Source organism: Argiope bruennichi, chromosome 2, assembly GCF_947563725.1.
Source record: "Argiope bruennichi chromosome 2, qqArgBrue1.1, whole genome shotgun sequence".
Taxonomy (NCBI): Eukaryota; Metazoa; Arthropoda; class Arachnida; order Araneae; family Araneidae; genus Argiope; species Argiope bruennichi.
The window spans coordinates 43,934,134-43,961,279 of NC_079152.1; the positions used below are offsets into that span (position 1 = coordinate 43,934,134).

At 29.5% G+C, this 27,146-nt stretch overlaps 1 protein-coding gene across 1 annotated transcript; it reads right to left on the bottom strand.

The window, feature by feature from the left end:
• Positions 1–1,835: 1,835 nt before the first annotated feature.
• Positions 1,836–24,540, bottom strand: LOC129962176 (CCN family member 1-like). The gene is made up of 4 exons (XM_056075915.1): positions 24,318–24,540; positions 16,818–17,045; positions 11,841–12,037; positions 1,836–2,279 (listed from the first exon to the last, which is right to left on the bottom strand). Exons 1-4 carry the CDS (start codon positions 24,538–24,540, stop codon positions 2,031–2,033), a joined length of 897 nt encoding a protein of 298 aa, XP_055931890.1. The 3' UTR covers positions 1,836–2,030.
• Between the last annotated feature and the right edge of the window lie 2,606 nt (positions 24,541–27,146).

Consider the following 27,146-nt stretch of genomic DNA (forward strand, 5'->3'; position numbering starts at 1 on the left):
AGGGATCAATTAATCTCAGAATATCCAAAAAACCTAGCCAAGCATTTCATGTAATTAACTACGGTTACAGCAAGCATTTTCTCGAAATGCCAGTCCGAGTGTTGACACTGAAGTTTGTGTATAAGCAAGCTAGTCTAGCCGTGTTACTAGTTTTATCACAGCTTCCCTTGAAAATATACCTTCTTTCTTGACACCGAAAATGCAACCTTAATGTTAAAGTCACAGAAAAACTACACTGTGTTTAAGAGCAAATTTAGATAAAAGTAACTAATTTTTGTGCAACATTCCATGCAATGAGGTATTTTCTTCCGTTTTTGTGCATAGTTCAAAGAAGTTATTGCCAATTTTTAAAGTGAGGATATAGCGCTGTTATAGTATAAAAAAGAAACTCCAGTGTAATTTATTTGACCTTAAGTCGTTTATATTATTTTATCTTTATTTAATGAACTCAAAAGAATTAATTTTCTTTTGTCGTCAAACTTCCACAAGCAACCAAGAATCTAGGCGAATGTAATGTTTTGCACATCACTTTATCATCAATTTTTTTTTCATTTTTCGCATCTGATGGGAAATATCAGCTTGAAATTCATAAAATAATCTAGTTAATTATGAAATAAATCACGAGATTGATTTTGAAATAATCCCTTCATATAATAATTCAAAATATGCTTTTCTATGAACAAATTGAATTTATATTTACTGATATATTTAATGAAGCGCTATAAAAAATGCTTCGTTAAATAATGCTTACGATTATTTTTTTCCTCCAAATTATATTCACTGTTTATACAAGGGGTGTTTAAATGGGAAAAGTACGAAACAATACTGTGGGTATAAATGAAGACTTTATTCAAAGTATACACCATAGGTCTGAGCACAACGATCCCATTGATTAACGAGCCGAAGAATTCCTTCTTCAAAGAACTCCTGTGGCCGTGACAAGACCCAATTATACACAGCGTCCTTGAGTTCATCGTCCAAAGTCCGCTACTTGTTGGATTCCTTGAGAAGACCCATTAACTCCGATGTGTACTGTGAGACATTTCGACGACTACGCAGGTCCATCAAAAACTAAAGACCGGTGCTACTCACGGAGGTTGTGGTTCTGCTCCATGATAAAGCGCGTCCACACGTTTCCAGGATTACACACGCGGAACTGGCAAAGTTCACGTGGGAGCAGCTCGACCATCCACCCTACAGCCCGGACAAGCCGCTCTGCAATTTTCATGTGTTTGGTCCCTGAAAAAACATCTGATAGTGAACGGCGAACTGAAAACGCTGTGAAGGACTGTGTCTCGTCATCGCCACAGGAATTCTGAGAACAAGGAATTCTTCGACTCGTTAATCAATGGAATCGTTGTGCTCAGGCCTATGGTGTATAAAGTCATTTCTACTCACAGTGCCGTTTCGTACCTTTCCATTTAAGCACCCTTTGTATTAAAAGTTACTATTTCAATAATCATTGTTGTAAAATCTTCCCGGATGGCTTTATAAATTTCAAAATATGTATGCAAAATACGTATATTTTATGTTTTTTTTTAACTCTTTCATAAATCAAAATTCATTGAAATTGCACTGTGCGTCACCATATTATTCAAAATTTAAAATGACTGAAAGCAAAATTCCCACCTACCAGTCATATAGCAATATTTCCATTAAAGATATGCATATTGTCTTTCAATTTATTATTAAGTGTATGCAGTAAAAATACTTCTGAATTCGATCATTATTCACTGTGCTGCAATGGGTTATAAAACGCTTTTCTTTGCTTTTGCTCAATCGACATAAATAGAACACGAAAATCACTGACATCCATGAAACCTATCTAAATTATACACTGAAAAGTGCGCTTCATCGATAAAGTTCGAACACATCAGTCTAGAAACTAGTGTGTTCCGACAAGAGTTATTTTTCTTCTAAAATCTTTGGTTTCGTAACAATTTGTGAACAAATAGCTTCTAAAAACATTCTGTAATGATATTGGACGGTAGCATCAATAAGTTATTTGATATTAGGACCTCGTCCTATCATTAGCAAACCGTCGTGCAGTTGCACTTCATTATCCACATGACTTCCTTTTGGATAAGGATGATGCCTTCGTCGTCGACGCATCGGAACTGGATCTTCTTGCTCGTGGTGACTTTAGGGTGGCAGCAGCGGTGAGAGGGGCAGTATCCACAATATTTGGGTTGGTAGAGCGCAACGCTGGTGCAGTTTCCTTCATCTGTTAGTCGGATAGGTGTGCTGCTGCGGACAGTGGCTCTACACATATGGTTTTTCTAGGAAAAAATGACGAGTTAATAAAAAGCACAATAAACAAAAATGGTCATGCATTATTTCATTATTCTCTAAAGAGATGGTTCTATCGGATATCGCACCGTTTATTACATTGATGATTAACAACAGAATAGATTAAATTTTCTGAAATCTAGGTTCATGGGCTAATTTAGTTTTATAAAATGATTAATCAAAATTCATATTTTTATGTGTTAATATGCTGCATGATTTTTAAATGAAAGTGAAAAAAGTGAAATATTTGCTTCTGTAGTAGCTGTGCAATATTTTACAATAATTGTCGAATATAGGGGACATTTCCCAAACGAAGTACTTCTGCACTGTTCGTGAGCACATGCCCTGTACTTCTGCTTGCAAACAATAGAAGATTCTACGCAAGGGAAACCAGGAAATAGTTTTCTTGACTAGTCATCCATTGATTCACATCGAGCCACTCATTTTTATACAATTTCCGATAAGTAATTCCATATCACGGTTAAGAATATCTCTTAAGGACAATAAAAATTTTCTTCACAAATTCCGAATTTTACAAGAAACTCTTTGGGTTTCCACATGATAGTTAAAACAAATTATCTTCCTCTAGAGCAACTGATTTCTCACTCTCCACATGAACGTCTACTTTTCTTGACTGCCAATCAAACAATAAATCTTTTTTGCGTAACTTTCAAGACAACGGGAATACATTGCAATCTGGGATTAGGAAGGGGGACTAATTCTGACGATAATATTGGATATTGAATAACATAAAATACTGCTACTCAATATTATGTATATAACAAGCTTTGTTGTCTAAATTTACAAATCAACGAAATGTTCAAGCCTCAAATAGAATAACAGACTTAATTTAATTTTTTTTTCAAAAGACTTTGAAACGTATTTTTTTCTTCATTCCTCTTTACATAAAGTTCAGGAAATTGTTTCATTTATTTATTCTTATCAACACTGTATTAAAATTTGACTATCAAGATTTTTTTTTATTGTCAATTTATTCTTCCACATAATGACCTTGTTGAGAGACTAATGTATTGTTTGTAATAAATACAGAATTGGAAGAACTTATTTGTAAAAAAAAATTGATGAAACACCTATGAAACGGAAGACAGCTAATTGGACATCTTACAAGAATATGAGAGAGGAAACACTTGGGATTAATTTTCGACCATCAAACGCTAGTTCTGAAAGAGCTCCCAATTCGAAATCTGCACTTTGGAAAATTTCAAGGAGAATAATTAAATTCTTAAAGAAATAATATTTTTACTCATGTGTTTTAAATTATTTAAATCTTATATAAGACTTTATAATTTATTACTTTTGAAAATATTGCTAAAAGTTGTCAGATTGGCTTTTTATTAAACCTAAAAATAATCTAAGAACACCAACAGTTTTGATGCAGATTCTTTGGTCTTAATTTTTTTTATACCTCAAAAATATTCTATAAATAATTCGGAGGTATATAGAATGCATTTATGAGTATTTTGGAAGGCAGAATATATTAATAATAATAAATAATATAAGTAATGCAGAATGCATATTGTACAATATATATGCAGGAAATGGATTTATATACGATTTATGTATGTATAAATACAGATTTCTTCCCATCGTTTTTTATATTTGTTTTCTTTAACTTGAAAGGTCGAAATAGATTGTTGAAATAAGGCATACAAAAATTACCATTTCATCTATTGTAAAGAATTTATGCATAGAAAAAAAAAAGTAATTTTTAACAGTCTGCGTTTATTTCGGAGCTTCCAGCGTTAATCGATTCAGAAAAATTGCAAACAGGTAAAAAAGAATAAATATATTTGGTATTCGAGATATTATTCTTATTCAGAAATTTTATTTGTAAATTTCATTTTTAAAATGCAATAGAAAATTCCGAAAGTGAATGGTATGCAATTTGAATAAATATACATCTCTGGAAAGTAAAGTACCTCTTTTTGAAATCGCACAATTTTCAAAAACTAATAAAACAAAACTAACAAAAAATCAAAACTACAATTTTTAAGTATTCAATACGTTTTGAAATATGAGCAAAATTAATTTTTGTTAGAACTCTAATTTGAATTTTATCAATAACTAAAAGTCGCTTTGTTACAAATGTGGTCGCCGGAGCACAAATTGACAATTTTTCAGCAATGATTTTAATAATGCATGAAATTCTGCTACAACAGTGCTGCACAATGCATAAGAATTTACTTCATAGATGAGTTCCAGCATTTCTATTGAAAGATGTAATTTTTAACAGATTTTACAGTAAAGCGACTTTTAAACTTATAATTTTCTATAATCGGTGCATTTTATATAATTTTACATTTTGTTATGAAACTATTTTTTATCATTTTCTGTCGAGCAAGCAGAGTTTTCTATTTTTTACTTTCTATAGAATATTAAAAACTATAAAACATTGCAGCGCCATCTTCAATTGCAGTGTTTTAATATTTCATAAGCTCTAAATTTTTTCTTGAAATAAATTCTTAGATATTTATATTCACTTACTTGCAACTATAATTTCAATATTTTTATTCATAAAAACATTGAATCTTTTTATTATATGTGTTAAAGAATCGAAAACTTTTTTATTAAAAGGAGCTAAAGTCTATAAACAAATTCAGATATCGCAATAGCCTTATATTTATTTATTTAAAAAAAAAATGTAATTCGTTTACTTTCTTTAAACTATTTTTCCAACTGAAAATATAGGTTTATATTTAACAATTTCAAAATATGAATTGAAACCCTATGAGTTATCTTTTAGGCTACGTCTAGTGATCTAGAAGACCTTAAAATCTCAGAATTAAAAACATTTTTATACAGAAAATCTCGCGACTCATTGTAATATTTGACAAAAAATTTAGGAATAAACAAATAATCCCTCGAAATTATATTTATCACGTTTATAAAAAGGTTAGATCACTAAACATATAAAATTACTATATATGCGTTAATTTATTAACCAGCTTAAACAAAATGACTTTTTGAACTTAATATCTGACTTATTTTTATTTATTTAAGTGCTCTAAAATTCTTTCTTTTTGAATCATAAGACTTTCCTCATAATACAAGCTTTCAATAAAATTAATCAAGAATAAAATAAAATTAATAACGCCTCATTCAGTAATTTTAATAATTATGCCCTTTTAAATAACATAAACATCATAACTGAACGGAAACAAAATTTATAAATCCATTAAGAAACATAGTATAAATGAATTAACCTGTCACAAAGTTAATTAAAAGGATGATGCGATGGCCTAGGAACTCAAAAAATGATACCAATTATAATATATAGTGTATGATTTTATTGACATAAGATAGACATAACATAAAGATAGACATAATATGTTACAAGTATTGATTATGACATTGTAAACATTTAAATAAATTAATTAATCGCATTAGCATATTAATTTCCTTCAATATCCTTATCTCAAAATTTATACTAAAAAGACGATATTGTGATGAGTGAGAGAAATGTTGCATAAGAAATTCCGCAGTGGATTTCTCACTATATGAAGAATCGTTGATAGATTTTCATTTTTCATAACAATTTTTAAGTCATTAATTGCGATCTTTATTGGAATATATTTATTGAACACTCAGTATAAAACTATTTTTTCCTTTTTTCTGCATAAAAGTTTGGGTTGTCTTTAAATGTTAAAATGCTTCCGGCAAATTGAATTACGTTTGCTACTTTGAGAATTCCTATTTAAAAATTACACTAAAGTGTCATTCGCTAAATTGCATGGTAGAAAAGATAGAAGCGCCCACCAGTTATCTAGGTTTATTATTATTATTAAAATTCGGAGGCTTTAGTTAAAATATATAGATTTTATCTTTAGGCTTAACCTGTAATATTCAATGCAAGTAGACCAAAGTGAGTTTTAGTAATACAATAGTGTCCGCTGTCTGCGTATCTGTTGGATGATTTTCTTGTTTTCTTGCGGAACGAAAGCTTCTTCAGGTTGCCACTTTATATCCCCCACCGCAATCATTTATTGGAAAAAAACAAAGCTTTTCTACCTTCTACTTTTGACTATTTTTATCTTATTGATGCATAGAGACTCTAAGGTTTCTTTGGCCAACAATCAAATTTCAATTAATCTTTATATATTTGACTGATGAATTAGACTCTTTATTTAGGACCATGCGTAATTACGTACAATAACACAGATATGGATTCCTTTATTGGAGGAAACAAGAGATTCAAATAAGAATATATTTGTATACAAAAATTCAAACGAGATTTGAACATCTAATGAAAGCCGTTGAAGCATGATAATGGTTTGATTTGTTTACCCTTAATTTAGTTAAAATATTATTTTTAATTATATAGCATTGGTAATGTACGTGCTCACATAAATCAGTCAACATTGTCGTATCTTGCTTTAAATAGCAATTACCAAAACAATGAATATTACTGTTAAAATATGCCTTAAAATAAGAGAATTATATTCTGAAATTTATATCGTCTAAAGCTTTTTTTAAACTGTAAATTGGCATAAAGAAACTTTGAAGCAATAATATACTACTCAGTTTTGAGGAATAACATCTAAGTTAAAATAAACTAGTAATAAAAACTTAATTATAAATTTGAAATACCCTATCATAAGCAGCATCTATTAAGCAAGAGTTAACTACTTTAAATACAAATTTCGTAACTATAGCTCCATCAATCTTCCTTTTGGAGTGTCTTAACCGAGTTTTCCATCGCTCAGATTGCTACACGCATATCGCATGATGTAGATTAGAAATATCTTGTTCATAGTTTATAAATCTAGGAGTATCATCATGTTAAAACAGACATTTCTCAATAAAATATTTCATGAATTTAATATTATTTGAGGTATAATACTAGAAATATATTTCTGGATAAGGAAATTTATCTTAATAAATGTTAATTCTATCAGTAAAGCGTGCCTAATATACTTATGTTATATCCAAAAGATTGAAAAGTTATTTTATAAATTTTTGCAGATCACTAGATATTGATAAATATTAAAATGATACAGATAAGCAACATTTTTCAGAAGAATGACTCTGACTTTCAATTATTTAATATAATTTGTTATTTCAAATAAATTACTTTAGTTTTTTATTGATTCAAGTTAATGGAAATGTATGTTTGATATGCTGCTAAAATAATTTCAGCATTTCTAATATCTTATAGCATCGAATTTATACAGATAGAGGGTAGATTTTCAAGTAAAGCTTTTATTTGGGCATTTAAAACAAAACATATTTTTTTTTAACTCAAACACTAGAACAAACTACATCTAAAGATGTAGAGGAATCAGGCATTGATATAAGTTAAGTAATCGAAATGAAATTTTAACAACATTCACAGTATACATTATTTTTATTGTTTAGAATTGTTTATTGTTTATTGTTTTTCGATATTCCTGGGCGATATTCAAGGGCCCTAAATTTCTTGAGATACTGTTATTAACATCTTGATGTATAAATTAAATTTTAATATTACTTTCAATTTTTTTTCAAGTTAGAAGTTATATTTTTATTATCTTATATTTTTTAGTCTTCAGCCTGTTTCATACCCTTTAGTATAAACACTGCTTAATATAAATCTTATTTAACTTGAAATTATTTATTAGTCGATAACACACCAATGTTGAAAAACAAGTTAACTAATGCCTAAGTTCTGAAAATATAGAAATATTACCTTATCTTTAGGAACATAGAACTTCAGAAGAAATCAATTACAAATTTCATCTTTACAAACATGAAACTAGTCATGTTAAATAAAAATATACAGGGAAAAAAGATGGAAATGACGATAACAACATTATCCAGTTTTGTAATAAAATATTAAAACAATCATACTGAAAATAATTTTTAAACAGAGTGTAATTACTCTCCTCTAAAGTAAAATTGAAACCACTTAAAAAGAATTGTTTTCGTTACTCATCAATAAGCAAAGTTAATAAAGAAAAGATACACCGTAATTTTATTCCTTTATAGGATTATCTCAAATCGAATAAGTGTGCCATTTATCTCACATTTCAAGATTAAATTTTCAACAGGATCGAACATCTAACATTTTCTTGTTGGAGGTTAAAAAAAAAAGAGTTGATCTTATTTATGACATTCCGTTCTCCTACAGCTGTTGTGAATTATTTTTTTCTTATGCAAATAAAATGCCCCTAACTTAATTTAGAAGGTAATCTTTATCACTTGTGGTAAAAGCAAATTTTCTTTAAAAAAATGAAAGCCGCAAAGTTTTATTACTCTTTCATAAAATCACGAAAGCATAGAGCGTCAAATTAATAAAGAGATTTCACAGCCCCGCATAAAATTTTACGGTAGCTTAAACATTAGATCGCAGTTTTATTTAGTGGCGCGCTAAGGTGAGGGGAGGAATTATTCTGTTTCATCCGGTTTATTCAAGGACGGAAGGGGTGGTGGTGTGGGCATTTTTACGAGTTTGTTATATTAAAACTGGTGAATAACTGCTGCTAAGTGTGGCAGGTTCATTCAAAACGCATGCTTGGAATAGCAATTTAATAAAATACGATTAAGGTTATTAATTCTAAATTGATTCCTTTTATTATATCTTCTCTCACGAACTATATTAGTGTTATTTCTTAACTTATTGAATAAAAGATCAAGAAACTCTTTTTGCGGTTACACCGAAATTGAAAATTATTATTCAAAATGGAGAGAAATTAATATCATCGTCTTAAATGCGGCAAAAATTAATAAACTATTTCTATTTTTTATGATAAGTAAATTTGGTTTTCGAAAAATTTGTAATTGATTTTTAACTTTCTGAATTTCGGAGGCTATTTAATGTATTATATGTACCTAAAATTAATTAACTATTTGTATTTTTCATGATAAGTAAATTTTATTTTCGAAAAATTGCAGTTAATTTTTAATTTTTTGAATTTTGGAGGCATATTTAATGTATTATATGTACCTAAAATTAATAAAATATTTTTATTTTTCATGAAAAGTAAATTTTGTTTTCGAAAAATTGTAATTAAGTTTTAACTTTTCAAATTTCTGAGGCCTACTTAATGTATCATATGTACCTAAAATTAATAAACTACTTCTATTTTTCATGATACGTAAATTTTGTTTTTGAACATTTATAATTAATTTTTAGCTTTCCGAAATTCAGAAGTATATTTATTGTATTATATGCACCTATACATTTTTTCAAGATAGATTTAGATAGATTTACATCAGAAGTGCACAGTATCTTACTATCTTGCTTTGATGTTTTCTGTTTGTCTGTTTTTAACCAAAAACAAACTTTTGAAGAGTAAGCAAAATACATTTATTCTTATTTGGAAGCAAGAATAGATAACTTGATCCTTTTCTTGAAAAAGAAAACAATTTTATTCTTAAATTTTTTAGGTATATGAAAGATTGGAGAATAAATTTTGCTTTAAAGAAAGTTGAAAGCACGAGAAATAAAAGTCAATTTAAAGACAGGGGGAAATGAATATATATATAGTAAAAAGTATTTTAAAATTTAAAAGAATGACTTTTTACATCCAAAGGAATGCATGTACTTCCATCCAAGAAAATTTGTCTTTATTAAAACTGAAAAATCTTATGCCAGCAAATGTAAAATGCTGCCGTTTTCTTCCAACGGAGAATGAAGTAAAGTGTATGCATGAGGTGCAAAAGAAAAATATTCATAAAAGGTTTCTTTTATATCTTAAAAGGTTGGCTTTAAAAAAAAAATTAAAGCTGGTCAGATATTTAGAGAAAATTATTTTTTATATAGAACGTGATATCTGAAATGCAAATGAGAGATACACTAGAGAGACTTCATCAGTGAATTATGTAGAAGAAAAATACACCAGATGTGCAACACAAATTTAAAGTTGTGCAACAACTCAGTTGCATAAATATTAAAATTTCTAACTCTTCGCCAACAAAAGTCAAATATGTAATGGTATCTGTATCGGAGTTATACCCGCCTTGCATGAAAGTATCCAAAGAAAAATGAATGGTTGTCATCGTGACAGCAATGAGGTGGGAGATATGGTTAAGTCCCAATGGTATTCCCCAGGTACGATACATACCATCCCGTAGGAATTACAATGCCATCGACATGGACGTTAATCTACCCCAATTGCTATTATGTCTATTAAAGAAATAAGAACCAATTTTCATATCGTAAGCTTCTCAGTCCTATATTTGGGATGTCCTTTGATATGATTAGATACACAGTGGCAAAGAGAATACAATATAATCTACAACGTTTTTGAATATTTAAAATAATGCAAAAGACTTGCAGATTGTAGAGATATGAAATGTCGTTACTCTTGCAACTACGTCTTCTTATGTTATTCTTGCAACTACGTCTTCTTATATTATTCTTGCAACTACGTCTTCCTTGTTGTTATTCTTGCAACCACGTCTTCCTTGTTGTTATTCTTGCAACCATGTTATGATTGTTCTGGTAGATTTGTAATCATTAAATTTTCATTTTATATTTATTTTGCGTATCGTGTCTATCTACTTAATACCCTAAGGCACCTTTACCTTTATCATTTATTACCTTTATCATCATTCTCCTTTACATCTCTGACATCACACTCTATATAAAAAATTACTTTTTCAGTATGTCTGTGTGCCACAAAATTTGTAAAAAAAACTTACAGAATCCCTTATATAAATGTCTAAAATATAATAAGAGAAAACTATCGGTCGTTGAATGAATTTACCGTATTTAAAAAGTTTCATATTATTTTTTTTTAAAGTAGACTTTGTTTCTACCGATTATACATATTTATGAAATTGATCATGTTGATGTTAATGAAAATATTTATTTTTAATGCAAACATGCACAAATAATTTGTTTTCTAAGGGAGCATTCAAACTTTTATCAATAAATTCTATTGTAAATCTCATAATGTTTAATAAAAAAATGTCCAATTCATAATTTGTTTCTTAAAATTCTTTATAGCAATTTTTTAATGAAATTCAAGGAAAAAAATGAGTCATTTTTTAGTGAAACTCATCAGCTTATTAATTATCATTACATTTTTTTTCATTGATATTTATATCGTATTTTTTGAATAATGATGAAAAAAATATTTTTTCTAAAACAGGTATATTTACATAGGTTTCAAAACTCTAACGATGATCTTATTTTATTAATATGGGCTATTTTTACACTTTTATACAATTTTACTAGTTTTATATTTGTAAAGTTTAAAATTTTGTAAAAAAAACTTTTCAATTTCTAAAAAACTATAGATGTAAAAGTATCAAAACTTGCATATTCACGATAAAAATATTCTCGATTTTAATTTTTTTCCTAATTCAACCACCAATTACTCCATTAATTTTAACACATTTTTATTCTATAAGATTGCTTAAACTAAATTAAAGCTTATTAAATAAAATAAATTATCGATATTTTATGCACTCAGTTAAAGTATTTAAAATTATTTTTATTAAATATATTTTTCAATTTGTTCACTAATTCATTAAAAAATTCTTTCATTACTCTAAATCTAGCATTATCAATAGGTAGAAGAAGAAGAAGAAAAAATGTAACATACTCTTACATGATGCCCATGGGGAATGGTCATTTCCGGAGCGTTAAGAGCAGAGCAAGGTCTAAGCAAACAGAGCCTTGTCTCATTTTTCAGCTGGCATTCAGGGTTAGCATTCGACACTCGAGAAGAAATCCCCATACCACAGGTAGTTGAACACGGTGTCCACTCGCTAGTGTATGGTTGGCAGTGTTTTTTCCTATCTGAAAAAAAATATACAAAATGATATTTACTTTCTAAATAGCAAAGCAAAGTCTTTAAAGATATAATTTCACATTCATTGACTGCAAGGTGAATTAAACACCTTACGCAAACTTCAAGTGTAGAAATATCTTTTTTTTAGAAATATTCTTGATTATTAGCCCCTGATATGAAGAGTAGGACACCATTACTTAAGCTGAACCCAGGGATTGATATATGGTTTCATGGTATATTAAGCACATCTGGTAAATGGAAAGAAAGAGAAATAAATGAAATGTATGTAAAAGTAATATGTGTAAATGTAAAAGAGAAATAAATTGACTTTATCAAAGGAATAAAGCATTTTCAACCGAAATAAATTTTTTTTTAAACATATATATTACATTTTACTTGCATATATACAAACAACATTATTTTTAAATTTTCAATATATATTTTTTATTTACCAATGGTAAAATTTTAAAATCTCATAATTTAATAATTATAATTAAGTAATTACTATTGATAAATTGAACAAATAACAAGTAACATAAATACTCTATAAATAAGCAAAACTTTTCTTTTATGAAAGAAGAACAAGTAGAAAATTAATAGTTCAATTGCATATGGTAAATCTCAAAACAAGTCTCAAAATATAATCTGACCACATTTTGTATATCCATATGGAGTATCCTTTCTTCTTGTATATTTCCTGCAGACTACTCAAGTTGCCTTCTGTATTTAAAATTTTGGAATGGAAATGTCTATTCGTCTGTTGAACTGATAGGTTGAATCAAACTAATAACCAACCAAAGGGATCAAATAAACGAGATTACTTTTTTTCCTCGTTGCTAAGAAGCCACTTGTGTTACATATACACTTTTGAAATAGTTTTAAAACATACATATGAGACAGCAGTAAACAGACAAAGCCTTTACCGGAAGCACATATGCGCTCATAGACCACATTTTGCTGGACGTATATATGCCACTGCAGTCAAAAAGATTTAAAAAAATGATGATGTTGTACGCTCTATATTTGTCGTCGTGCTAGTCATCAGAAGTTGGAATGTAACAATATTACACAATTTATAATTCCTTTGCCATATTTCCTACATCGTCTGTGAAATTGTTCATATTTGAAATGTTTCGAATATTTATCTTGTATGCTTGAAATGAGATTAGACTATTCTAAAATTATTAAATATAACCCACTTACGTCAACAAATTGTCAATTTGTATCGCAATTTTTATTTATTCAAAAAAGAAATCGGAAAGTATGAAAATAATACTTGCGGAGTGGAAAATTGCTAACACCAGTAAATAAATAGTAAATGGCATTGAAAATAGTATTTGCATCTAATATATGTAATGAAATACTAGTTGCTGAAAAGTGATATATAGTAATACGAAGGTATCATTGATTTCTTATATTCTCTTCATGTGAATTTCCAACCAAATAAATTCACCCTACTTTTCAATACATTTGATTTAAAGCAGTCTCCTGTCTCTCTGAAACATTATTCTTAAAAAAATTAGTAAAACAATTCAGTAATATGATTATTATTGATTTAAAATTTGGAGCTACCACAATAGCATTACTGACATGGCATCTTGAAAAAAAAGGCTTTTAGCTGGTTCTGGAAAGAAAAGGAATGTTTGATAAATGTCCTACAAGTATTTCAGAAAGATAACGTTTAAGCTACTTTTAATGTACACTGTAAGTTAGTTAATGTACAGATCGCTTATTGAATTTACTATCAAGAGCATTTATCATCAACAAAAACATATTACATCATTAATTTTAAAAAGTCTAATTTATCGCATTACAGGGAATATATATATATTTTTCTTTTGTAAAGTTAAGTTTAACATCTTTTAAAACCTTACTATCACAGATTTCAAAATTCCAGAAATCTCATTGATAACTATTTTTCATTATAAATTTAATTCTAATGGAGTATGGATTAAATATGCCGAAAGATCTTTAAAAAGAATATCCATGCTCACCATAATGATCCGTGAAAACTTCAAATCTGCTGACAACTTCAATCCTTTACCACACGTAGAAAGAAAAAGATAACAGATCCATTAACTGATTGCGGATACAATGGATTACGATTTTGATACGCTATTTTGCATAAAGAAATCCTGAATGATGGTATGCATTTTACGCTTAATTCTACACCCAGTCAGGGCTGTAAACTATCATTTCTTGCTACCACTCATTAAGATGTGCTGTACTAAAAGGGGGATCAGTTACAGATACAGAGAACGATGTGATAAACATTCTGAAATAAACCTAACAGCAAAATATAGTTTTTTCAGAAACTTGTCAAACTTGGTCCAATGGTAGCTGAACATTTTAAGCCAGAAAATAATGAATAAATATTTATTCAGTCTTTGATTTTTTCTGTCTATTTATATTTTGATTATTGAAAACATTTTGAAGTTTTCAAATTTATCACATCAATTTTTTGTGAAATACAATGATATAAATAAGTCATTCGGTTTTATCAATTCATAGCATTGTAAATCAATTTTATTAGCGGGAAAACTGTGATGTCTGTTCAAGTTGAATTCAATTCAAATGCCTTTGTTAAATTTAGAACCAAAAAATGTTAATAAATTCGCAATTAAAGGCTTTGCCAAATTTATTGTGGTAGTCTCTGGAAAGAAAGAAAATATGACTTGCTCCATTGCAAACTTTATATGTCTGAATGTATTAAAATATGATTTTTAATTCAGAAAATACACTTCATACAAAAAAAACCCTTTATGTTTCTGATGTTTTACTATTTCATAAGTATACAACCCACGCATGAAAGAAGTATCGATATTTGCATGCATATGAATGGGCATATGCTCCCTTTTAAAACATTTACTTTGGATGAATACAAAATACATGAAAATAAAATAAAATTCCTTTAAAATAAGGCCGTCTTCATTCTTCTTAAGATAGAGTGAATGTAGCATTTGTTTAAATCCTTCAAAATCTAAAAAAAAATATCTTACTGTAGAAGGATTCATTCCATTTTTCTAAGAAAGTTGCCATTTTTTAAGAAGAACAAGTAAATATTTATTTTTCCTCCCTCGAAAAAAAATAGGCTTACAGTGCTACAATCAATACAAGCCAAAGGAAAAGAAAACAGAAAATAAGTCATTACGTTACCACCATTCTTGATCTTCCAACATGCTCTATCATTGCTATAAACAAGGTAAAATTGAATACATACTAGGATGGAATGAAACGAAACAATAAAAAGAAGAGGGAAAAAAATATTTTCCCAACATTTTTTTCTAGCCATTTTGAGCCGAGAAAGCAAAGAAAGCGGTCGCGTACAATAAAGGATGGTCAATTGAAGTTCGCAATAACGAGACAAAGGAGCTACTGCCCGACCTTCAAAAATAAGAAAAAGAATGTATAACAAAAATTGGAAACGAAAATGGATCATACAGGCTTCCGATGTGGCTCTTCTTAAGTTTCACTAAAAACCTATATTTCTCTAACGCAAGAGGAAAAGCTTTTCTTATATTTTTTTTTTCCAATTTTTCAAGTAATGGCAACAGAAAGATAAACCCCTCTATATCAGTGGATTTTTTATATTGATTGGAAACTTTTCTTCCTGATAAGAAAAAGTGCCTCAATACTTTACAAATTTTTTCTTGGTCCCTTCATTTTTTAATAATCCGCATTTCAAAAAACTATTTTTGGAATTCTTGAGCTGCTTGTATCAGTAATATGAGTCAGTTTCAATTCGAACAAAACGTTTTATAAAAACAAAAACTAACTGGTTGATTCGATACCGGATTTTTTTCCCCGTCTAATATAACTTTTTTCGTGTAATGAAAATGAAATAATATAGATATATTTCTAATTTTTTTCAAATCATATTTCATTCCTTTAGATTTGTTTTTTTTTATATATTTTCCATCAAAATTACATCAAAGTTACTCAGAAATTATTGAAAAAAGAAAGCTGAATGGCATCCCAATATTTAATATTACATAGTATATCTTTACACTTTCAAGGTATACTTTATCAAATGAAGTAATACTAGAAGAGAAGTATTCGTAAAAAGATTATGTAAAAACTGTAATATACAAAACATTTCTTAGACTAGAAGTACACCCTTATGCTTTGTCAACTATTTTCAGGACATCATATTTTCAATTAATACTCTGTATTAGCCTGGCTGCTTTCGGCTTCCTTTCCTAGGAGTAGCGTGTCTTCCCCCTGATCTGGGCGTCCCGGGTTCGAGTCCTTGTTCGGGCATGATTCTTCTCTACCCTGTGTTCTATCTGTGAGGAGTGTGAAAGAGTCCCCCCCTCTTGTAAAAAAAGGGCTGTGCAAAAGAGTGTGTGAGTGTCATCTCCATATGAGCTAAAGTCAACTTTTGCCCTCGGTTGCTCAGGGGTCTTTACCCTCAGAAGCTACTGCACCCATCTTTCCCCGACCTCTTGTACTTGGTTTGAATTGGAATTCAATCCAAAAGGGATAAGAAACAACAACATTTTTTTTTAAATATTTTTCTACCATACTTCACACCTTGATTGGTATCATACAATTTAACTAGATTTATCTTCTATGCTATCAGCGAGAAAAAAATCTCATTACACAATAGACGTGAACTATTGAATCTGACTTTGAACCACAATCGAGACACTCTTGCCGAGAACATGTCGGTTTAGAAACGGAAGAATTTTGGCATTTTAAGATTTCTGCTTTCTTTTCTTCTATTATTCTGAATTAAAGAAACATAAATGCCAATTCAATTATCAGAAGAAATTATTCTTGGCTCACCTTCGTACAGTGTAGATTCGCAGAGCCACTCTCTGCAGCAAGATCCATGCATTTTGACCAACTGTGGGTGATGGCATTCAGCGGAAGGTCTTACATTCTCGTGAGGACACAAAGAAACGCAGCCATAAGTTCCATTCTGACAAGTGCACTGTGTTCGGCAGTCCAGTTTAAATGTATCTCCATCTCTGTAGTCTGACTGTCCAACGTGACACCCTTGACCTCGTCGCACTGGAAAACAAAAGTCTTTCACAATCTGAAAATTTGATTCAAGAAGCATTGAAAACTTAAAACGGGCAATGGCGTAACTAGACGTTTGTTGCAAGAATAGACACATTTTAAATGGCAGGCTGAAAACGATTTCTGCAAAATACATAAACCATTTATTACCAAATAGATGATGTTAATCTTTAAATGTTAAAAAAGGAACAAAAAACAGTCAAGTACACTAACTTAAAGAATCATTTCTAATTTTTTTAATTGGATTTCTTGTTATTTCACCGAGAAAACCGTTTCAAGCTAACTCTCTTCATCAAACTTTTAATTCATTTAATATTTTTCCGTCCTATCATTTTTGACTTTAACCACTTGTGCCCGAAAGAAGTGCCCTGGTTGTTGAAATACATTTGTCACAAAATCGCCAACGACATGTTATATATGTCGTCAGGCAGTTATCACAGAAATAAAAATGATGCTCAGAACCCGTTGACTGAGATAGTTTTCCGGAACAGCTTACAGGAGCACAATCTTAGGTCATTTAGAAGATATAGTTCTTTTTTATAAGGTACTGTATACTTTGTGGGGCATCTCTGCGGTTTCAGTGGTCTGTTCTTTCACATGCAGCTGTGAATCTATTGGCAGAGTAAGTGGTTAAGAAGTAAAACTCGCTATCCACTCTATCTTATAATATCACATATATTTCGAAATAATTTTCTCATGAAATTATAATGCATTTTTGTATGAGATTATATTTTTGCTGATCATTGCAATATTAGTTGAATAAGTTTGTGTTATACTTTTCCATAATTTAAAATATCCCCTTATCTGGATAGCCCCATCATATCAAGATACTTGAAATCATTCTAAATTACAAGCAACCATCCCTAATGACAAGAGTTTATCTTATTTAAATGAAATAAATATCATGAGAAGTTATGTTAATTGTTTCGCTTTGTAATCGTAATTCTTTTGCAACTTCCATCAAATCCCTCATTTCTTAAATGCAAAGGATGCATTCTATTTTATACAAAACTTCTTTTCTAATTAAAAATTTCTAATTGAAATCTAATTATTTGCTTACTATCACATGTTATTTAGCTATTGCTACTAAAAAAAACAAAGCTAAATACTTTATTTTATTTATATAATGTATTGTAAAGTCTCGATCCAATAACAGGTAGCGTTATGATCAAATTCTTTATTTACAGCTTTATTACATAAAAACAACTCTTTCTAATCTAGGTTAAATGAATGATGCTATTTACAACATGAAAATTAAACAAGAACAGTTCCTCGAACAATTTCGAAGGAAACAACTTTACAAGAACAGCTAACAGGCTGTTGGCGTCTTAGGCTACTCCAGGGGTAGCTCTCGGAATCCACCGAATTTGCTTCGGGTGGAATTTTACTCAGAAGTCCGATTCACACCAAGCTTCTCTCCTCTTCTTCCGAAAAATCTCACCTTTTATTTTCCTCTCAGACTCCACCCTTCCTATCCACTCCCTGTTACCCAATCACCGTTCAGAACAACCTGAATCGTCTCTGGTCGCCCGTGGGAAATGTCCATTGATGATCCACCCTCCACAATGGGAAAAATGAAGGATATCTGGAGTGTTTGACACTCTCGCCTTTCGAAGACACGATTTATTTCCCTGGGAAACGCACGTGTGGTTCCTTATCTGGATTAGCACTAATTGGCCAGACGACCGTACTTAAAAGGAGGGTCTTCCATTTGGCAATCTGGAGGCACTTAACACTGTGGGAGTTTCGTTGATGAAGAATGGCCCGGAATGTAAATTATCGAGTGTGGGAAAAAGGAATGTCACAGTGGTCAGCCAGGAAGAAGCTGAATCATTACAGTATGAATGTATGAAATCTTGAAATGTATATCGTGTTTCCAGATTAAGGCAATTTTATATTTCATCCATATCTTTCATTTCAATGCGCTGAAAATGCTTATATATATATATATATATATATATTTGGTCAAAAATTCCTCTTGCTCATATGCATGTACTAGTAAATAAGTAAAACTGAATTACATTTACTATTTTCTTGAAAAACTATTTGTGGCAAGACTTTATGTCCTACCATAATTTTCCTTTCGTATTCGAAACATAGCTTCATTATTGATACTTTTTTCCTTAAACCGAAAGTGATAGTTTCCTCTATTTTCTAATTTGGAATTTTGTGAGGAACAGATAAAAAAAAATGCATAATTCTAAAAACTTTCCACTCTGATGAGGCAGTTGCCGTCAAATTTATGTGTTAAACCACAACAAGAATATTATAAAATTTCTTGCTGTATTTTTTCCACCACAAGCTCTTTTTTCTCATGTCCATTCTCACGATGAATTCGAAAATCAAATTATTTTATTTTCCTGGCATGTATTACCTTAACATGAATTAACTCTAACTTCTCATATCTTTTACTTGAGGTAATCATTCTTGATAAAGTGTCAGTGCATATAATTTCAACGAAATTATATTATTACAACGAATTTCAACGAAAATTATATTACGCATTCATTTGTTGAATTGTATTATTTCATTTATCTCAAATAAATCTAAAAATCAATTATTTTCATTCGTAGGAGTGAGTTTGAATGAATATTAAAAATAATTTGAATAAGTTGTCATAATTTAAATCATAATTTTTAAAAAATTGCTAAATTCCGTTAAAAAGAATTCATATTATGATTCATACATTCAAGATTCGGGACAACCTGCTCAACCTCTTGGTTTTAGAAAATTAATTGGACTCTTGATTTTAGAATTATATATCTGAGAAAGAAAGACATTTATATTATGATTATTAAATGATTCAAAATACATAAATAACAACGACATTACAAAATGGTAGAATCTGATAGAAATAATTTTCTGTTTTATACTAAATATCTCAAATATTATAAGAATAAATGAGAAGTTTGTATATTCAAATATATTTTTATTTCATTAAATTATAGCAAATATCAACCTATATTAAACACTTCGTTCTTGGGAAATAAAAAGGGGTAAGCGCTTTCCTCCAAACAAATGAAATATATAAGAATATATGTAAGAAATGTATTACATAAACCAAATATTCGAATTTCATGTATACCAATTATTTTATTTTATTATTGTAGATTTCATTATTTAACAAAATGATTTTACTCAGTCATAATAGATTTTAAAATAAAATGTTAAATTAAATATGAATGTGTTGTCAATATAAAAAATAATCTTATTATCAAAACTACACTGCCATAACACATTTTTAAATGTATTTAGAAAACAAATTTAATGTTTCATTTACATGGCAAATAATCTTATATAACATTTAATCTATCATATTATCAAAATTACTCTGTCATAATACATAAAGAAATATTTTTGAAAAATTAAATTTTACTTTTTCGTCTACATAATAGATAGTTTCATGTTTCTGCAGGTACATATTTCAGATTAATAATTTGATTTTTTTATTATATATGTCATTATTAACCCAATAACCGCTGGTGTTGCGTTGACGCAACCGTCAATATAAATAATTATAAAAAAATAACGATTAAACAAATTTTTGAATAAATAGCAGTTTTATGTTAAAGAATAGCTCTACTAACAAATCAGTGAAAAAATTGACTTAAATAAATTATTTTACACCTAATAATTGATGTTTTACTTTAAGCATTTTTTTTGTTCAAATTTCCAAACTCTTTTTTTTCTTAGAAAAAATAACAACTAAAAAGAAATTGGAGTTTGGTTGTGAAATACATTAGCCAAGGTCACTATTTGTCAGTACATTCGACAAAGCAGGTGTTTCTGTGGGGGAGGAGGGGAAAGTAAAAACAGGTGTTGCGTTCGCGCAACGTCAGCGGAAAGGAGATACACTGTTACCCTTCTTGAAATATTTCATTTCAGTACTGTTCCTTTTATTGGTAGCAACATTTTTATCCTCTGTGGTTTAAAATGCGTAGAACACGATATCTTATGTTAAAAGAAGCTTTGGAAAAAATTTTCAAACAAAATTCTGATGACGAAGATGCTGATGAGACCGATATTGTTGTCATACCTCCAGAAACAGCAGATGCTAGTGATGAAGAAGAAGGTAATGAAAATATTTTAAATAACGATAATGAAGTTTTACCTAGAAATACTTCAGGGGAAGTTGAAGTTCATATAAAGAAGAAATTAGATCCTCCTAAAATATCTGCTTAAAAAAAAAAAAAAAAAAAAAAAAACGGAGAAAGGAAGAATTACGAAGGACAAGAAGGGAACCAACTGATAAGCCTCAACCAAAAAATGAAGAAAAAGCTTCAATTGATCGTATCAAACAAATTATAGAAGATAAAACTAGTGCAGATATTTTCAATCTTTTTTTTTTTTTTTCAATATGAAGAAAACAAAAAGGTACTTGTTGTTTGGTGGAACGACACCTCTGTTATGACAATAGGGTCAACGTTTGAAAAAATTTAACCACTAAAAAATGTTTCTCGATACTCTAAACATAAGAAGAAGAAAATATTAAAAGCTCAAACTCACTGCATTGAGCAATATAATCAGAAAATAGGTGATGTAGATTTGTGTGACAATTTTGTTTCCAATAACAGAATTAGGGTCCGTGGCAAAAGGCGCTGGTGGCCGATATTTTCAAATTTCATCGATGTTGCATTAACAAATGCTTGGAAAATATCAAGATTTTCTGAAGAAGGAAGTAAAAAGTCACTGTTTGATTTTAGACGAGAGGTTGTGCTTCATCTGTTACAGACGACCTTGGATAGTGAGATAAATAATAAAAGATCAGCTACAGGACGTCCGAGCAAATTCAACCTTACAAAACCAATATCCAAAGGACATTTTATTGTTAAGTCTACAGACAGTAGAGGACTACGTTGCAAGTATTGCCACAGCCAAACTATTTATCGCTGCAATGTTTGTGAAGTTGCTTTACACCACAATTGTAGTGAAGCATATCATACATATATCACCTTATTCTTACATAATAAGCTTGTCAACTACATTTATTTGTTAGTTTTTAATAAATTAAAATTTTCAAAGAAGTTTTTTTTACTATTTGACACCATTTAATAAGCTCACAAAAATTTCTAGTTTTTAAAACGTGAAGAAAATGTGGCGTAGTGCTCGGTGATAACGATCAACATTCGTACTTCTTTTCTGCTGATGTTGCGCCAACGCAACACCCTATATTTTTAAAAGTAAGTGCAATTTCCTTATTTTTACATTAAATTACTATTATAAGTGGCCAAAATAATAACTTGTATTGTTTGCATTCAAAACAAATAATGATTTTGAGTTTTGGCGTTTAATGGGTTAATACAATTTTATTCGATGTTCAATAAATTTAATGACTCTTAATATTGGGGAGCTTTGATGCCTGCTCTTCACTCCACATTTGGAAACGAAATTTTCTACCTGGATCTTATTTGACGAAGGTATAATGAAATTACCCCTTATTTGCACCCCTTTGTTTATTTTTGCTAGTAACAAACTTTACCCGACTTGGAATACCCTCCTCGGAGCTAAGAACAATGCGTCGGGAGTTTACAAAAGCCTGGAGCCAGCGACACTGTTTTTCCAATAAGTTCAGCCATCTTTATTCAATTGACTTATAAAATAAATCTGTGAACTAATTAAGCCATCATCCGTTATAAAAGCAACTAATTCTGCAGAAAATCTGGGCTGCTCATTGTTTGTTTATTTCATGCGTGAGGAAACTCATTTGGCTTTTTAATTAAATTTCCTGCGTGCACGCAAATGAAATATTAATTAATGAGCCAAGAAAGTATCCAAGGACTTTCTTAAATGCATTACCTTAACACAAATATATTTTTTTTCGTTCACTTGGAGCGTAATTCTCTTTTAAGATGGTGGACGCAAACTTGGGAAGGACGGAAATTTCCTATGAAAAGATTTGATTAAGTGTATCTGTTGCAATCGGTATCAATATTATAATTCATTTGCTTTTTACTGGTTTTTATTGTTTTTATTAGACAATAAAAATAATGTCTTCTCTTTTTTTTTTTTCGTTTACACCTCGAAGTTTTCGCAAGAGACATGTTCATCACATAATAGAATAATAAACAATACTAATTTCATTTATTATTCTGTCGCAAACGCTTAATTCAATTAATCTAAATACAAATGTAACAGACTTCGGTGATTTACTTCGAAAGATGTTTGAAAAAGTGTAATAATTAAACTTATAAACTATTTCATTATGCTTCATAGAAGAAGCAAAATTTGTACAAAACCTATTTCTGAAGTTCGTCGTAAAATCCTAAGAATGTTTAATTAATTTTTCCATAACAATTTGCATGTTTCAAAAATGGACTAGAAGATCTTTTATATTCGACTCCTATATTCCAGCATAAGTTTTTGCTGTCTATTATCATAAGACAGATATACAGGTCAGTGATAATTTAAGGCTGGTAAAAGACTTTTCCTTTTGTTTTCATGTGGATATTGCACTAACTTTGTTATTGGGGAGATAAAATGAAATGTCACTTCACGATTTTAAAAGTTGAAACTGAATATAATGTTTTTGTATTGTAAAATTTTTCACGATTTAAAATTTATCACAGCAATACAAAAAGATAGAATATCCCTAGTTTAAATAGATTTAAATTACACGAAGCTAATTTTTACATCGATTTATTAGATATAATGTAAAAAAAAAAAAATCCTGTGAGATTATCTTATCTTTCCATGCTTTCATTATATTTATTTTTGGATCACAGCAATACAAAAAGATACAATATCCCTATTTTAAATAGATTTAAATTAGATGAAGCTGATTTTTACATTAATGATTAGATATAATGTAAAAAAAAATTATGTAAGCTTATCTTAACTTATCTTTCCCTGTTCTCATTATATTTCATTTTGGAAAGATATATATTTTTTTCTATATTTTGAGCACTATGTAGCAGGTTATAAAATTGCTTCTTTATGAATAAACTGATAAAAGTTGAATATCAAACATCTATAATTTCTATTTATTCAAAAGCAAGCATCAAAGTCGTATGAAATTAAAATATTCAAAAAAAAAAAATTACCTTCAGATTTTACTGTATAGTCAAATAAGGTCTAATCAGAAATATTAGACAAATAAACGAAATATATCTCCGCAGTTAAATGATTAACAATTTGCTTGTAAATTTATTGCAGTTATAAATTAGGCTTATTATAATTTTATATTTCATAATATATTTTTATTATAAAATCATATTAACTCATAATTAATATATTATATCTAAACATTTAATTATTCTCTATTACCTCTGCATATTCCAGATGTGGAAAATGCATCGACATAAGTGCATTGCAACTTCCTGGTGACGTCACATACTTGTATGGTGTTACAAACGTCCCCTTGTTGACGAGCACAAACAGGACAGCAGCCACATCCATCCATGACCACGGGTACGCCATCCTGGCATTGGGGATAGCCTTCAGGACAATGGCACGTCTCTGGACAACGTCCATGTCGCTCATCCAGCATCTATATGATAAAAATACAAGCTTCTTTTATTGGAAGCTCATTCAACTAACATAAATATATACTCTCAGTCCAGCTTTTACTGTCCGATTTGACACTTTCTTCCATATTATAAAAAAAAAGAATTATTACATCATAAAAAGCATTCAAATGAATTTCTCCATTTTTAAAATTGGAAATAGTAAATTAAATACTGATATTTATTACATGGTTTCTTGAACCAACTTCGATATATGCCAGATAATTATCATTACAAGTGTTATTATTTTAATTATCATTACAAGAATAATTTCTGATCAATCAAGGTACATTATCCTAGAGTTTAATGGAAGAGTGAAATGATGATGTATAGAAATTGGTACCTCAGAAAATATGTCCCATATGCAGCGCAGAGTTATTAAATAAGACAAATAGGAAACCGCTTTGAGGACAAGAAATGTTTAAAGAGTCCGAAATATAATAACGGTATAATTTAACCCTTAACTAGGGAGGTGAAATTTTAGGACTTAATTGGGGAGGTGCGGTCTACAAGACCGCATTTCATTTCACACTCAAATTAAATTTTCTAATGAATGTATTAGTATGAAAAACTACCAATATATTTTGCAGATATTTTTCTTGATATATAGATATATTTTAGAAATTTTTCAAAATATATCATTGAAAAAGGTGAATGAGTTGCGACATACATTTTCTTCTCAAATTACATGTTACAATAAATAAAACTCTTGAAAAAACATATTACTTTCTACTTTTTAAATCATATTTATTTTAACAGTATATGAAGGTATATTAAATACAATATAATGTAAAATTCAACAATTATATGAAAAATAAAAAAAAATTGACAATGGGTAAAATTGGCCCTTTTTTTATCGGCTTGTGTGACTTTCATAGCATGGTTTTCTAGGACCTTTTAAACGTACAGGTTAAGAACTAGTATAAAAATCAACCTATAAATTCTGTATATATATCTATTATTCTGTAACCAATCTAAAGTAAGAAATAGTTTGAAAACGAAACTAAAATGAAAACGAAACAAAATAGTTTCGAAATAGCAACTAAAATTTATTTATTACCTATTGAAACTAAAACCAAAAAAAAAGAAAGAACTTCATAGTATTTAGAGAGCGCAACTGCTGCAATTTCTAAAACACAGATGAATTGAAACAAAAGTATTAGAGTCAAGTTAAAAGGAAAATCAAAAAACCAAATAAAAATTAAACCAAAACAATTATAAAAAAATAGAAAAGAATCCGGCCTGAAGACTTTTTCAAGGGTCACCCTCAGGCAGAGATTCAAAGAAAGGGATTTTTTCTGTGAGGAAAAACAGACATTTGTCTAATGATTCCTCGTGACCCGAAAATCCCCTGAAATTATGCCCAAGAGATATACCATTTTAACAGAAAGGAAAATACAAAACAACAAATTAGAAGAAAATAACCATTACAAAGTAAAAATACAATAACAAAAATAACAATAAAAACAAAAAATAGCACTAAAGGGAAAAAAACGAAAAGGTCAGACATACCATCAGCCGTCAAGGAAACTTTAAGCTATCGATTTGTATCTATTATTCTGTATATATACATATATTAATATATTTTTAAAAAATTTCAAAATGCATTATCACTAGAAAAATTAATTATGTGTGAACATTCATATCAGAATTAGTTGAATGCGAATTTTCATCGAAAAACTCTTCTGTACAGTTATCCTTATGACTAAAATCACTTTCTGCTTCATTTAAAAGTGTCTGGAGCACTGCTTCATAATAGGACCAGTAAACTGGATGGTATTTCGGGGCCCAAGTTTTAGCGCCATCTGCTAAGCCTTGTTTATCACTGGGACACTAACAAGGAGTTGCGGTCTTAGAGACCGCGCTCAAATAAATAATTGAATTATTTTAAAAAGCATCCGCTGAAATCAGTTGAAAAAATGCACGTGTATTGAAGGTCACAAAACAGGAAAATACAGGGTCAATCCATTCAATTGAGCTAAAAATAGAATAGGGATGACCGAAAATCCATCGCTAGCGGTCTTACAGACCGCACGTCTCCAGTTAAGGGTTAATATTGCACCTTCATTTCATTTACAAGGGCCATGCACTTGAAGTCATTCAAATGAAAATAAATTATTTAAAATTTAAAGCGCTTTAAATAATCTGAAAGTTCAGATTATCGTTCATCATAATCCGAAGTCAAGTCGTTTAAAATTAATTAGACGAAAATATACTTAGAATATCTCTGATATCTTCAAATTCTATAACAGAGTGGTTCAACCTTGTTTTCTCACAGTTGACCAATTGGCAAACAAATCCATTACTTCACATAAATCTTAATACATTTTGTAGTGAAATACATAAAGTGCCAAATGCTTTTGCAATCCATTTCCCATTTTATGTAAGTTACTTCTAAGTTATGAATTTTATCTCTGCAGGCCAGTCTCATAAAGATGACTTGGAATTAAATTCTTCGTTATAGTCATAATATCTGCGAATTAAAAACTTATTTCATGCAGAATATATTAAAATCAATAAAAAAATAGCATTGGAATTTGGCGAAGGGAAAGAGGGAAAATTTATTTTTCGTATAGGACCATACAGGATT

Bases quoted from the DNA above. Each gene is read 5' to 3' on its own strand.
- LOC129962176 (XM_056075915.1), bottom strand. From the start codon at position 24,540: ATGCTGGATGAGCGACATGGACGTTGTCCAGAGACGTGCCATTGTCCT. The intron at 17,046-24,317 runs GTAATAGAGAAT...TTTGTTTTCCAG, and splicing joins CACATCTGGAATATGCAGAG to TGCGACGAGGTCAAGGGTGT. The intron at 12,038-16,817 runs GTGAGCCAAGAA...ATTTTTTTTCAG, and splicing joins CGAATCTACACTGTACGAAG to ATAGGAAAAAACACTGCCAA.